General features: G+C 34.0%; 1 protein-coding gene across 2 annotated transcripts in view; it reads left to right on the top strand.

Annotated features, from left to right (window-relative positions):
* The window catches only part of CDC123 (cell division cycle 123), a 51,938-nt gene that overhangs the window by 26,304 nt on the left and 12,556 nt on the right, over positions 1–13,078 (top strand). For both annotated transcript variants that reach the window (XM_090266540.1, XM_090266539.1), the window contains 4 exons: positions 6,103–6,151; positions 8,228–8,303; positions 10,512–10,634; positions 11,520–11,548. In XM_090266540.1, coding sequence (XP_090122666.1) covers positions 6,103–6,151; positions 8,228–8,303; positions 10,512–10,634; positions 11,520–11,548 — 277 coding nt within the window. The remainder of the gene's footprint in view (positions 1–6,102; positions 6,152–8,227; positions 8,304–10,511; positions 10,635–11,519; positions 11,549–13,078) is intronic.

Below are 13,078 nucleotides of genomic sequence, written 5' to 3'. Positions count from 1 at the left end.
CTCAAATGGTTATTTACCCAAGAACCTTTAAAACATGGAAGTTGAAATAGGACACATTTAACATAATCTGTCTGTATTATACAGGTGTCCCGGTATAACACAGTATTTCTATAACATGGTTTTGCTCTTAACATGATATGACTGTAGAAGATATCCCAGAAGATATCTTCTGCTGGTAGAAAAAGAAACTGATTAAGCAATTTTGGTGGAAATGACATCTGGAATGCACCAAGATAACTTAGGGGATGATAGCACTGATGAAAATGAAGTTAAACAGTTTACTCTAGAAAGCATAAAGAGAGGCCTAGATGTAACCGAACAGTCAGTCATATTTATTAAATGAAGATCCTTGCACTGAAGGGAGCACAAAGTTTAAGAACTTCCAAAGTGCTTAGCACCGTATAACGAAATTTATAAAGATCTCTCAGCTAAAAGCAAGCAATCTAACCGATATTTTGCAAAAAGCAGAGCACAGAAATCAAGATAATGCTGAAGAAAGTTCAGAGGATGAGGATATCTTGTCAAAAAGAAAACGCATTTGGTTAATGGAGCTTAGTAGTGATGATGAAGAAAACATTACTTAATTCATATTAGTATGTAATACTTTTGATGAAAATTGCTTTAATAAAGATGTTTCTTAATTATAAAAATGTAATAGTATGTTTTTTAATTTTTGGAACCTCACCCCCTTTTTTGTACTAGTTCTTTGTTTTGTATAACATGGCATTTGTTAGGAACCTAACAACTGTGTTATACAGGGGTTACCTGTACTTGCTGATTGTGTTTTTGCCCAAATATAAACATTCTATGTGATTAGACTTGTTGAGTCATAAAGCTGCTTCTTTTCTTTTTTTTTTAAAGATTTTATTTATTTATTTATTTTAGAGAAGTGGGAAGAGAGGGAGAAAGAGAGGGAGAGAAACATTGATGTGAGAGAGAAACATCAATTGGTTACCTCTCATATGTGCCCCAACTAGGACTGAACCCACAACCCACGCATGTGCCCTCACTGGGAATTGAATGGGCAGCCTTTTGCTTTGCAGGATGATGCCCAACCAACTGAGCCACACTGCCAGTGCCATAAGGCTTCTTTCATTAATTGTTTTATTGATTAAGTCTCACTTCAGTACGCCAAGGCAAGAAAAAAAATCTGATATTCACTTGACAGTTAGAAGAAAGGGCTGAGTGAGTAAAAAAATTAATCCATTAACCCATTAATTTTTTTTCTTGAGGAGTATGTGACTAAGAAGATTTTACTAGAGGTCAGGAAATTTCACTTGTCTTAGTAATTTATATTCAGCTATTTCAAAATAATTTCTATATTTTTTTTCTCAAGATTATCACAAAACTGGTTATTAGTACTAAAATTCAGCAGCAAAGAGTTTCAGTAGTTAATATTGTAAGCCAATGCTTGAATATTACACCTTACCCATAACTAATGGGATTCATCTTCAACCTAAACATTTTCCAGTAGAGTCGTCTTATATTCCCACCTCCATCCAGCTTTTTCTTGCACAGTATATTTCTTAATTGTGTAGCACAACTCATCACAGTGTACTCTTTTTCATTCTTTTCCTTCTTTCCTGGTAATACAGCATAGGACACATCCCACCTTATCTAATTCTGTATGCTTCATCCATATTTTTTTGATGCTCCCCCCAGTTCCACTCACATGCATCCTTATCATTGAATGTATTACATGTTCTTTGATGGGTGAAATATTTGGGACAGCATGATAAAAACTGGGTGTTGATCACAGTAATGAAGTTCACAGAAAATAATTATGTCAGTCTTAAGATTATATTTAGGGCATAATGAATAAGACTATTCAGCTGGCAGGAAACACAACCTTATTTAAGTTGAAAGAACATTTTTTGGGAGTAGCTTGGGTAGAAATAAAAGAAAAAGGATGACACAGTTATCAGTTATTAGTGCTAGATAAGCAACGCTCCTGAAGATTTGGACTAACGTTTTTTTCTTTTCTTTTTAAAAATTGGATCTAGAACATTGCTTTCCAGAATTCCTGGCTAATTTCAAAATAGATTTAAAATATATTAGCATAATTTTGTAGTGGCTTTCATCATAGACCTTGGGGTGTTTTTTCCAAAATAAAATCTTTATACTGTTACTGTATCTAAGGGTTTTTTTTGTTTGTTTGTTTTTTTTTTTTGTAATTTACCTGGTTGATTTTGTAGCATTCATTGTTCAATAACATTTGTGTATATTTTGGAGTTTTAACAGCTACTTAAAGAAACTGTCATTATTCTGCCAAGAATTACACATTTATAATTCAACATAGGAGCTTCCTTTTGATGTAGATTATAAATTGTTAACTTTGACTTACTGCCTTCTGTTGCTACCTTGTTGAAAATTTCAAAGACATCTTCCAAATTAATATAAAAAATAACCCAGGAAAAAATTTTAGAAGTGGATTTATTTATTTTTAATGCTTATGTAATTTCTGGTATTAACTAAATGGCAGGCTGAAATAATGTGAAAAATCTTTGTTACAACATTTAGAAATACTGGCTGAAATATAAAATATAACACAAATTAAACACATAGTAGAAGACACCAAAGGCAATTCCAGGTGCAAGAAACTGAAAGAGTATTGAGGACCAGAGGGTTAGGTAGATAAGCCTTTTAGGGTGATTGTCAGAAAGACTTGCATAACCCAGGCCTCATGGGACACCCACAGAAAAAGGAAGCCCCACTAACCCAGCCTCACAATAAAAACAACAACACATGAGGAAACTACATATGCTTGAGGTTCAGACAGCAGATGAGGAATAGACCTGTTTGAGTTTGAAATAATAGAAGTCTAAAAGATAAAGACAGTGTCTCAGTTGATCACTCATGAAAATTAAGAATCCTAGAAGTTACTGCGAAAAAAGAGGCAAACAAAAGTTCTAGAAGTGAAAAATGTGGTTATTAAAATAAAAAATTCAGTGACCTGTGCAAATAAGACATAGTTGAAGAAAATAATTATCTGAATATGAGATATGAGACAGTTTCCCAAAATGCAGCACAGAATGTTAGTGAATTGGCATCTCTGGAATCAAGAGACGACATACTGTCCAGAGTGAGAATGTTTAACATGTACAATAGGAGTTCAAAAAGGGAACAATAGAGGAAACGAGGTGTGGAGAGGCATACTGAAAGATAAGTAATTGAGAATGTTAAGTATGAATAAAAGCCACAAATATTCATCCTTAAGAAAAAGTGTCCCAGTAGGAAACATAGTGTAACTGCAGGTCACCAGAGACAAGAGTTCTTAAACATACCCAGAAAGAAAAGGTAAAATATGTATAAAAACAAGTTTTACAATTTGTTCTTTTGGAAAAGCCATGTTATATTTTGGAAATAGGATTTGGTTAATGGTACTTTTTTTTTCTTTTTTAATAGTGGTATCTGTTAAGCCTAAATATCTGCTGCTGTTTGTGGGTTGTTTTTTGTTTATTTTTCTTAATTGAAATTCTGAGAGCTTTAACAGTGGCTCTAGGACCTTCATACTTGAGGGAAGGGGTGCAGCATGTGGTTTAGTTTGCTCACTTGTTTTCTCACCGTGGTATCCTCATGTAATAAATGTGGATAATAATAATAGCACTTCCTTATCTGACTATCCAAGGATTAAATGAGGTAGCAAATGCAAGATGCTTCATATGGTGCCTGTTCACTAACACAGAGAGAACCCACTTTAACCAAGCACCCTCTGTGCACTTCCTTTGTAATTCAGATTATATCAGTCAGTGCCCCATTATTAGAATAAAAATTCTTATTCCTGGGATTTCGGCCAGCCAAATAAATTAGAATTGCTATTGTGTGTAGTATAAATCATAAGTGATCACAGAGAATTCCAGCCTAATCAAACATTCAGGGAAATTTAAAAGCTTTTTAAACTCAGTTTTACCTGTGAGTTGCTTAAGACATCTATAAAGGTATTTTTGTTTGTGTATTGTTTTTATAAAAACACCTCTTGACTGCAAGTTTTACTCTTTAATTATTGGCATTCCTGACGATTCTGACATCTGCCTAAAGTGATCATTTCTCCTTTCTCTTTTGTCTTTTTTTTTTTTTTAAGCAACTGTCTGCTTTCTTGATGTTAGCTCTCTTCTTCTACTAATGTGATGATTATTTCAGCTCCTCCCTCTTTCGAGTTTCCAGTTGCTCACTAGACATCTCTATGTGGTTCTTCCAGGACGTCTCTGACTCTACACACGCAAACACAATTATATCTCATCTTTTCTTCACCCCACATCACCTGCTTTTCCTCTGACTTAGTGAATGACATTCTCAGCACCATCCAGCTAGTTACCAGAGCCAGATACCCAGTGTCATCCAGGCCTGTCTTTTCCCTCATCCCTCATTCTCGGCCAGTTACAAAGTAATGTTGACTGCCTCAGAAATACCTTTCTTTAGTGCTTCTCCTTTTTCTCTCTACTCCCACTGCCTTAATTAAACTCTCATTTCTCCACAGGATTATTTAAACAAGCTTCCAACCTGTCTCTCTGCCTCCTGGTATACTACTCCTTCCACCAAGCTACCCACTACCATTGCCATAGTGATATTTCTAAAGCTTAAATGGAATGATCTTTGTCACATGTTTAGGTATTTCTTCTAGCTCCCCATTGTCTGTATAATAAAGTACAGTCTCCCTCAGTGGGCAAACAAGTAATCTGGAGATTATTTTTTGCTCAGAATTTCTCTCCAGCCTCATCTCTTGGTGATTCTTCCCTTGCTTTCCACACTCCATCAGTACTGACCTTTAGTAGTGCTGTGATACTGTGTGCTTGTTCTCACTTCCCTCCCTGTCTCAGCACCACGTCCCTTTGCCTTAAATGCAGACCCTTCTCTTCCTGTTGAATGAAGCCTTCAATTTCTTTTTTGATTTCCTTAAATTTTTAATTTCACTGATTTTTTCTTTTTATTTATTACTTTTTAAATTCTTATACAGTTGTTCCAGTTTTTTCCCTTTGCTCTCTTCTGTCCAGCCTACCCCCCGCTCCCACAGTCCATCCCCACACCGTTGTCCATGTCCATGGGTCATTCATACGTGTTATTTGACTAATTCCTTCCCCTTCTTTCCACCCTTCCCCACCCCCTGCCCTCCTTTCCTTTGGTGGCTGTTCCCTGTTTCCATGTCTCTGGTTCTGTTTTGCTCATTAGTTTATTTTGTTCCTTATATTCCTCTTATAAGTGAGATCATTTGGTATTTGTCTTTCACCGACTGGCTTATTTCACTTAGCATAATGTTCTCCAGGTCCATCCATGCTGTTGGAAAAGATGGGAGTCCCTTTCTTTCTGCTGTGTAGTATTCCATTGTGAAAAGGTGCCTTCTTGGCTACCCTTTCCCCTCCCCCATCACAAGAGCTAATCAGTTCTTCCTTTGTGCTGTCAGAGTATTTTTATTCTTATTTTCAGTGTTTTGAAATTCTTCAACTACTTATTAGGCTTTCTCCACCTCAAGGGAAATGAGACTCTTAATCATTTTAGCATTCCCAGTGCCTAGCCAGGCCTTAGCATAGAGATTTAATAAACAATATGAAAAATTGGTCATGAAACTGAAACTTAGAGGAGGAAGAAATATACTTAATGGAGTAATGACTTGTTCTATCAACTATTTTTTTAAATGTCATGAGGAAGAAGGATTAGATTAACTTTGTGTGACTTTAGATGGCAGAGGTAATGTCTGTAGAGACATAAAAACACCATAAAAACACAAGTGAGAATTGAAAAACAGCAGCGCCATCCTGCCTTCATTGGGAATCCTGCAGTTCAGACGATTTGTGTTATAGTCCTGGTTTGGTCACTGATTTGGTCTTTTCTATATCTTATTTTCTTTGGTGGTTTTTTTTTTTTTTTTTTTGACAGAAAAATGAGAATTAGAGTAGCTCATGGTTATTTTGAGGACTAAGGAAACATTTCAGGGTGCCTGGCCTAATGCTTAACATCAAGTAGTCTACATATTCGTTGAATTCAAATTAGTCTTCTGTTTCTGCATACTTTGGGTAAAACCTGATTTCATGTTCAATGTAAGTAATGTATGTGTATAAACTGACACCATTAAAAAAAGATTTAGTGAACCCTTTTTTCCCCTCAAAGATTTATCCATTGTACTGATGATTCCCCAGATCCTTGTATGGAATATGAGGTAAGAAAAATTTTTTAAAAATCTGAATGAAGTTGATAAACCTAGATGAAGAAGTGCTGAGAATTGCTATTTTTAAGTGAAGTGAATGAGATTTTTTGGATTAATTTCTGTGGGAACTTAGGATCATTGAATTTTTTAATTTATGAAATATACGTATAAAATATATTCTCCATATAGAATATATATAGAAAAATATATATACTGTGTAGTACACAGTATATACATACAGTTGTCCCTCAGTATCTGTGATGGATTGGTTCCAGGACTTCTGAGTGATATCTAAAAAGCCTAGGGAAGTGATATTCTTAGAGTAATTAAAATGAAAAAAAATGTTGCAAGCTGAATCCTATGTATTGTGTGCTCCTGTCTGTTTGTATTTAAAAGGATATATGTATATACTATATTCTCATGTATTCATAGAATACTTCTGGAAAGATATATGAGAAATTGATAGCCCTGCTTGCCTCTGAGGAGGACAAAGGGATTGGAAGGGAGATTCACCTTTTATCCTTCTGTATTTTTTCAGTCAACCCCAAATGTATGTAGTATCTGTCCAAAACATTATTTCAATAATGATTATGCAAATTTTCTAAAAATTTAATATTAGTATGCAACAATTGCTTATTTCCTTTTTGCTTAACTAAAATAAATATGACCATAAAAAAATATATGCCAGTATCAGCTTTTAAAATATAAAAACTGTTACATTTTAGCTTGGGATTTTTTATGTAACAATTAGGTTTTTTTTTAAGAACTTTGACACGTGCAAAGCTTGACCAAGAATACACAATGATGAAAATTGAAATCAGTTCATGTTAAATTTCTAAGGCATATTTTAGCCATACAGTTTCTTAAGAAAAACAAGTTATTATCAAAAATGTGAAATAAAACAAAATGTGAACCTACTACCCAGATATATCCTTAGTATTAGCATTTGGGTCTTTAACTCCCTTTTTATGAGGGGCGTGTGTGTGTGTGTGTGTGTGTGTGTGTGTGTGTGTGTGTGTGTGTGAATGTATGTATGTATACTCATTCTTCATAAAGCTGTTTGCATATGTTTTTTTCCCACTTATAGCATAGCGTGAGCACATTCCCAGTTCATTAAATATTCTTTTATATCATAATCTTAGTGACTAATTATTTTATATATTTACTGTTTTATTTGACAAACATTTCTTAAGCACCTTTCATGTATTACATAATTGTTCTGGAACACAGAGATAAATTAGTTTCTTGCTCTTAGGGAAGTTACTGTTTAGTGAGGTTGAGATACTTATATCAAATTACCATGGTACACCATGGTATATATGTGCTTGCTATAGAAAGTAGTGCACAGGAACCTATGGAAAGCAGAGGATGTGGGAAGGGAGGATCCTGAGCCCACAGAGGGGTTTGGAATGGCACCTAGAGTAATTCAAGTTCCATCTCACAGGTTTTGAAGGGCAAAGAGCAGTATGCCAGGATTAGAGAAGCAGGAGACACTAGTCATTTATTACAGTTAACACTTCAAAAGAACACTTTAAAAATAAACTCAGAAGCATACATTTGCCAACTGTTCTATTTACAAAATTGCAGCAATTCAATACTATATGAATAATATACTAAGTCATTAATTTCAGTAAGAAGACCCATTTATGACTTCACCCACTGATAGAATTGGTTTATTTTGAAATAATGGCAATGTCATGGAAGGGTTATAATTTTATCAGAGTACATATTACAGAATGGTGCTTAAGGTAGTTACTTTGAAATTATTATATTTTTTTGTATTTTTAAAAGAGTGAACAACTGAATTACAGGGCAATTTATGGCACAGCAGTGATAAGATTTGACTTCATCATTCTTGGAGTTCTCTATTCTGTTGGACCTCTCAAAACAATACATAAATGACAAAGTGCATTTTGATCACAACTTTATTCCTTACATGTCACATTAAGTTTTTCTAATGCCTCCCCTTTAAAAAAAAAATTTAATAATGGCAATTGTTAAGACATAGTCTGGGCATAAAATTATCTATTAGACTAGTGAACGTCCCCTTGTTATATAGTTGTGTTACTTTTTTTTCGTTTTCTATAGCTTGTTCTTCGAAAATGGTGTGAATTAATTCCTGGGGCTGAGTTCCGATGTTTTGTCAAGGAAAACAAGCTTATTGGTGAGTTCGTTTACCTTCAAAAGTTATTGTTTAAAGAAGACAAGCTTTTGATAGAAGAACATTTCTAGTAATTAGGACAGGGTTAATAGTCCGTTTTTATCTCAAACTCTTCCTCTAACCAATTGGTCCTCACTCTGGAATGCTATATTGACAAGGACCCTGAGGCCATGTTCAGTTTCCACAGAACATGGTATTGTCAGTTCATTATGTCTGTCTGGACTGTGGAGATGAAAGTGAAGGTCTTTATCCTTCCCAGTTTAGGATATGTCTAGTATTACCTGCTTTCTGTTTGGGACTTTCCTAAGGATTACTAGTTATATAATGCTTATTTTAAGCATCATAAAAGGCCAAGGTTTTAAACCTTTATTTTCTATTATTGAAACATTGTTTATTCTAGCAAGAGAAAAATATATGGACAAATAAGTGCATTACTTTAAAAGCCACCCTCACACCAGTCAGAATGGCCGTCATCAGCAAATCAACAAACAACAAGTGCTGGCGAGGATGTGGAGAAACAGGAACCCTACTGCACTGTTGGTGGGAATGCAGACTAGTGCAGCCACTATGGAGAACAGTATGGAATTTTCTCAAAAAACTAAAAATGGAACTGCCTTTTGATCCAGTGATCCCACTATTAGGATTATACCCAAAGAATCCTAAAACATCAATTTAGAAGAACCTATGCACCCCTATGTTCATAGCAGCACTGTTTACAATAGCCAAGTGCTGGAAACAGCCTAAGTGCCCATCTGTAGATGAGTGGATCAAAAAACTGTGGTACATTTGCACAATGGAGTACATGCAGCAGAAAGAAAGAAGGGACTTCTATCCTTTGCGACAGCATGGAGGAACTGGAGAGTATTGTGCTTAGTGAAATAATCCAGGAGGTGAATGACAAATACTATATGATCTCACATAATACAGGAACCTAATGAACAAAACAAACAAACGAGCAAAATAGAACCAGAGGCATGGAAACAGGGTACAGACTGACGGTGTCCGGAGGGGAGAGGGGAGGGAGAGAAGGGGGAAAGAAGGGGAAGAGTCTAGTCAAGGAACTAGTATGAATGACTCATGGACGTGGACAACTGGGTGAGGACTGACTGGGAGTGGGAATGAGGTGGGTGGGGCGGGGGAGAGCAATGGGGGAAAAATGGACAACTATAATAGAACAACAATACATTAATTAAACAAGAAAAAAATAAATACAATCGAACTTGATTAAGGAAATAAAAAAGCCACCCATTTTCTTTTTTCTCAGGTTATTATTTTGTTTGTTGTGATTGATTCAAGTTAAATATTAAAGATAATTTGCTCTTTTTTTTTATTTGTCTCTGCACATTTCCATGAACTAAAATTTATCTTCAGCCAAGAAAAGTGATTTGAACAGAATCAAATCAACACTACTTATTTGAGTGTGATGTTGACATTTATTAGCTTACTTAAAAGGAACTTGGGGTGTCTGAATTTATCATGTTGTTGGATATTCCTGAAAAAGCTGTACTTTTAAGTACAACTAAAGAGGGGAGCATATTCACATCTGGTTAAGAAATTGGGTGGAAGCCCTTCTTTCCAAACAGAGAACTTTTTCCTAGGCCTAGAACAAATTGAGACAACTCCTACAGTAGTCTTTTTAGTTTATTTAGAATAATATCTGCAAGTTACTCTGAAGAAAGGAATGTTTACTTTTCCATGATTTGAAAGATCAGCTTGTGAAGACAAGGTAGCATGTATGAACAAGAAAACTAGACTGTCTATGAAACACAATATGAATATTGAAGACATTGGTGAGGAGTATTTTATATTTTTTCAAAGAAAGTGCAAAAGAATGCCAATGTATATAGAGTTCATTGGAAAAATCAAAGAAAAGCAATATGTATGTAGGCTTAAAATTGGTTCTTTCTTTTTTTTTCTTTTTACATAATGGGCATTTTTATGACTTTGAGTTCTTTGTATTATATTAAATGAAAATAACATTTCTAAAGTAAGAATGTGTGACAATATGGAACTTTAGGATTCACCTGTCCATATGAACCTTTACAACTAATATTTCTATATTATATGCTGAATAACACATAATTCAATCCATATTCATCTGATTGGTCTTCTCATCTACTATAATGGTTCTCAAGAAGAGTTTTAAATCATATTTTGATGTTTTTGAAAAGAATATTATGTAATAACAAATATAAAATATTTTCTTGTCAGCTGTTTCTCAGAGGGACTACACACAATACTACGATCATATTTTTAAACAAAAGGAAGAGATTTGCAGATGCATACAAGACTTCTTCAAGAAACATATACAATATAAATTCTTAGATGAAGACTGTGAGTATTTTTTTATTGACTTAGTGAAATTAAATGAAATACATAATGTCGATAAACTTATTTCACAGTGGCACATATTTTAAAACGGGATTTGAGACATTTTAAGCATTTTATATTATTATTTGGTACTACTGATGGTTTGCATATTAACTTTACCTTTTTTAATTAGAGTCTCTCTTTAATACTGATATAGTTTTCTCTCAATATTTTATTGTACATTTCAAAGGGTCTTTATATACGGAGGACAAAATGCTTCTGTTATTAAGACTAAATTAGCTATATTACTGATCTACCTTTATAGATTGTTTTTTATTTAAGGGAACAGGTAGTGCCAGTTCTATAGTAAATATTTGTGAGTTTTTATGAATTGGAAGTATATTGTGTATGAGAAAAAGATTGTACACATCATAAAATTCTATCTGCTATGATTTACCTTTTTTCTACTTGCTAAGCATGGTTCTGTGGCAGATTGGATTTTAAAAAAAGATTAGTCATGCCATAAGCATAGCTAGATTTTATGCTTTCCTACTACAAATTTTACTTAGTTCGTTCCTCATCCCCAGTGACTGTTGCTGTTTTTACTAGTACATAGAAACTGTTTATAATGGTGAACTAGTTGAGATGATTTCGGAATTTGGTTTGAGTTTTTAAATATAAGGGATTATGGCTGAAGGTAGAGAAAGGGAAAACAAAATTACATAAATAAAACATTGAAGCATTCTCTTATGTTTGAAGTTTTAAGATTTAGAAGTATGAAATCTTCCAGGTCAATTATATTCTGCTGTTGGTGTAACTCATAATGAAGTGCATTTTAATTTTTAGAAGGAAGCTTAGATCATGAAAATAGTAGTTTGTTATTAACTTTGAGTTTTTTCTTTTTTACAGTTGTATTTGATATATATAGAGACAGTAGGGTAAGTAAAGACTATGTTTGATTATGCTTTAAAATCAGTGCTGGTCTTATAAGTGAACTACATAGCCATTATGTATGTAAAGGGCCCACTGCTCAAAAAATATTTTTCTAACTAAGGCATTGGAAATTCACAGTGGTCAAGAATCTCCCCATAAAATATACTTAACATTAGGAGATGTAATATGTTCACTAATTATGTACCACAAGTTTAATTTTAAAAAATTACTAGAGTTGACATACAATATTATATTAGTTTTAGGTTTATAACAAAGTGATTAGACATAGTACCCATTTGACACCATACATTGTTATCACAATATTATCGACTATATTCCCTATGCTATACTTTACATCCCCATGACTGTTTTTAAATCTGACAGTTTGCACATCTTAATCCATTTTGCCTTTTGAACCTTACCAACACACCTCTGTCTGGTAACCATCAATTTGTTCTCTGTATCTATGAGTTTGTTTTTGTTCTGTTTGTTCATTTATTTTGTTTAAGTGAAATCATATGTTATTTGTCTTTCTCTGTCTGACTTATTTCACTTAACATAATACCCTTTAGGTCCATCCATGTTGTTGCAAATAGTAAGATTTCATTCTCTTTTATGGCCGAGTAATAATCCATTGTATATATGTACTATATCTTCTTTATCCAATTGTCTATGAGTAGACACTTAGGTTGTTTCCATAGCTTGGCTATTATGAATAATGCTACAATAAACATAGGGATGCATGTCTTTTCAAATTAGTGTTTTGACTTTCTTCAGATAAATACCCAGAAGTAGAATTGCTGGGTCATAAGGCAGTTCCAGTTTTAATTTTTTGAGGACCTTCCATACTGTTTTCCATAGAGGCTGAACCAATTTACAATCCCATCAGCAGTGCACTAGGGTTCCTGTTTCTCCACATCCTCTCCAACACTTGTTGTTTGTTGATTTATTGATGGTAGCCATTCTGACAGGTGTAAGGTGATATCTCTTTGAGGTTTGAATTTGCATTTTTGGCATTATTAATTTAACAGATAGCTAAGTGACCACCTCATGTCATACTTTCCACTTTTTGTCAGGGGTCTGGGTCTGCTTAAATTAGTTCAGTTTGCACAGTTAAATGTGGCCAGGAATTTGTCATTTGATATTTAGATAATTATCTTTAGTAAACTAAAAGATCCTTAGCATGATATGAGTCCCTTTTATCTTTAGACTTAAGATGAGGATTAGAGTAGTTTATATTTAGTTTTTAAATTTTAAAAGTGATGGAAACTTCTATAATGAAAACAAAAAACAAAAAAAACTTGACTTAGTCCTACAACAGAGGTTTCACTATCAAGACATGCAACCTTTTTCAAAGAAATTTGGGTCTCTGAATGTCTCATGATTAATGCTTAGTGACTTAGATGTTAAGAAAGCAGGTGTGTGTTCTAAATATGTGGCCTATATGTTACTGAATGTTACCCACATATTTCTCATTCCATCAGCTTCGTTGGAGTGATACTTGTGATACCTTTGAATCATTCTTTGGACAAGAG

Source organism: Furipterus horrens, unplaced genomic scaffold (assembly GCF_987537825.1).
Source record: "Furipterus horrens unplaced genomic scaffold, mFurHor1.1.pri manual_scaffold_2, whole genome shotgun sequence".
In the NCBI taxonomy this organism is placed as follows: domain Eukaryota; kingdom Metazoa; phylum Chordata; class Mammalia; order Chiroptera; family Furipteridae; genus Furipterus; species Furipterus horrens.
The sequence above is the reverse complement of the archived record's forward strand: the minus strand, read 5'-3'. Positions and strand labels throughout refer to the sequence as shown.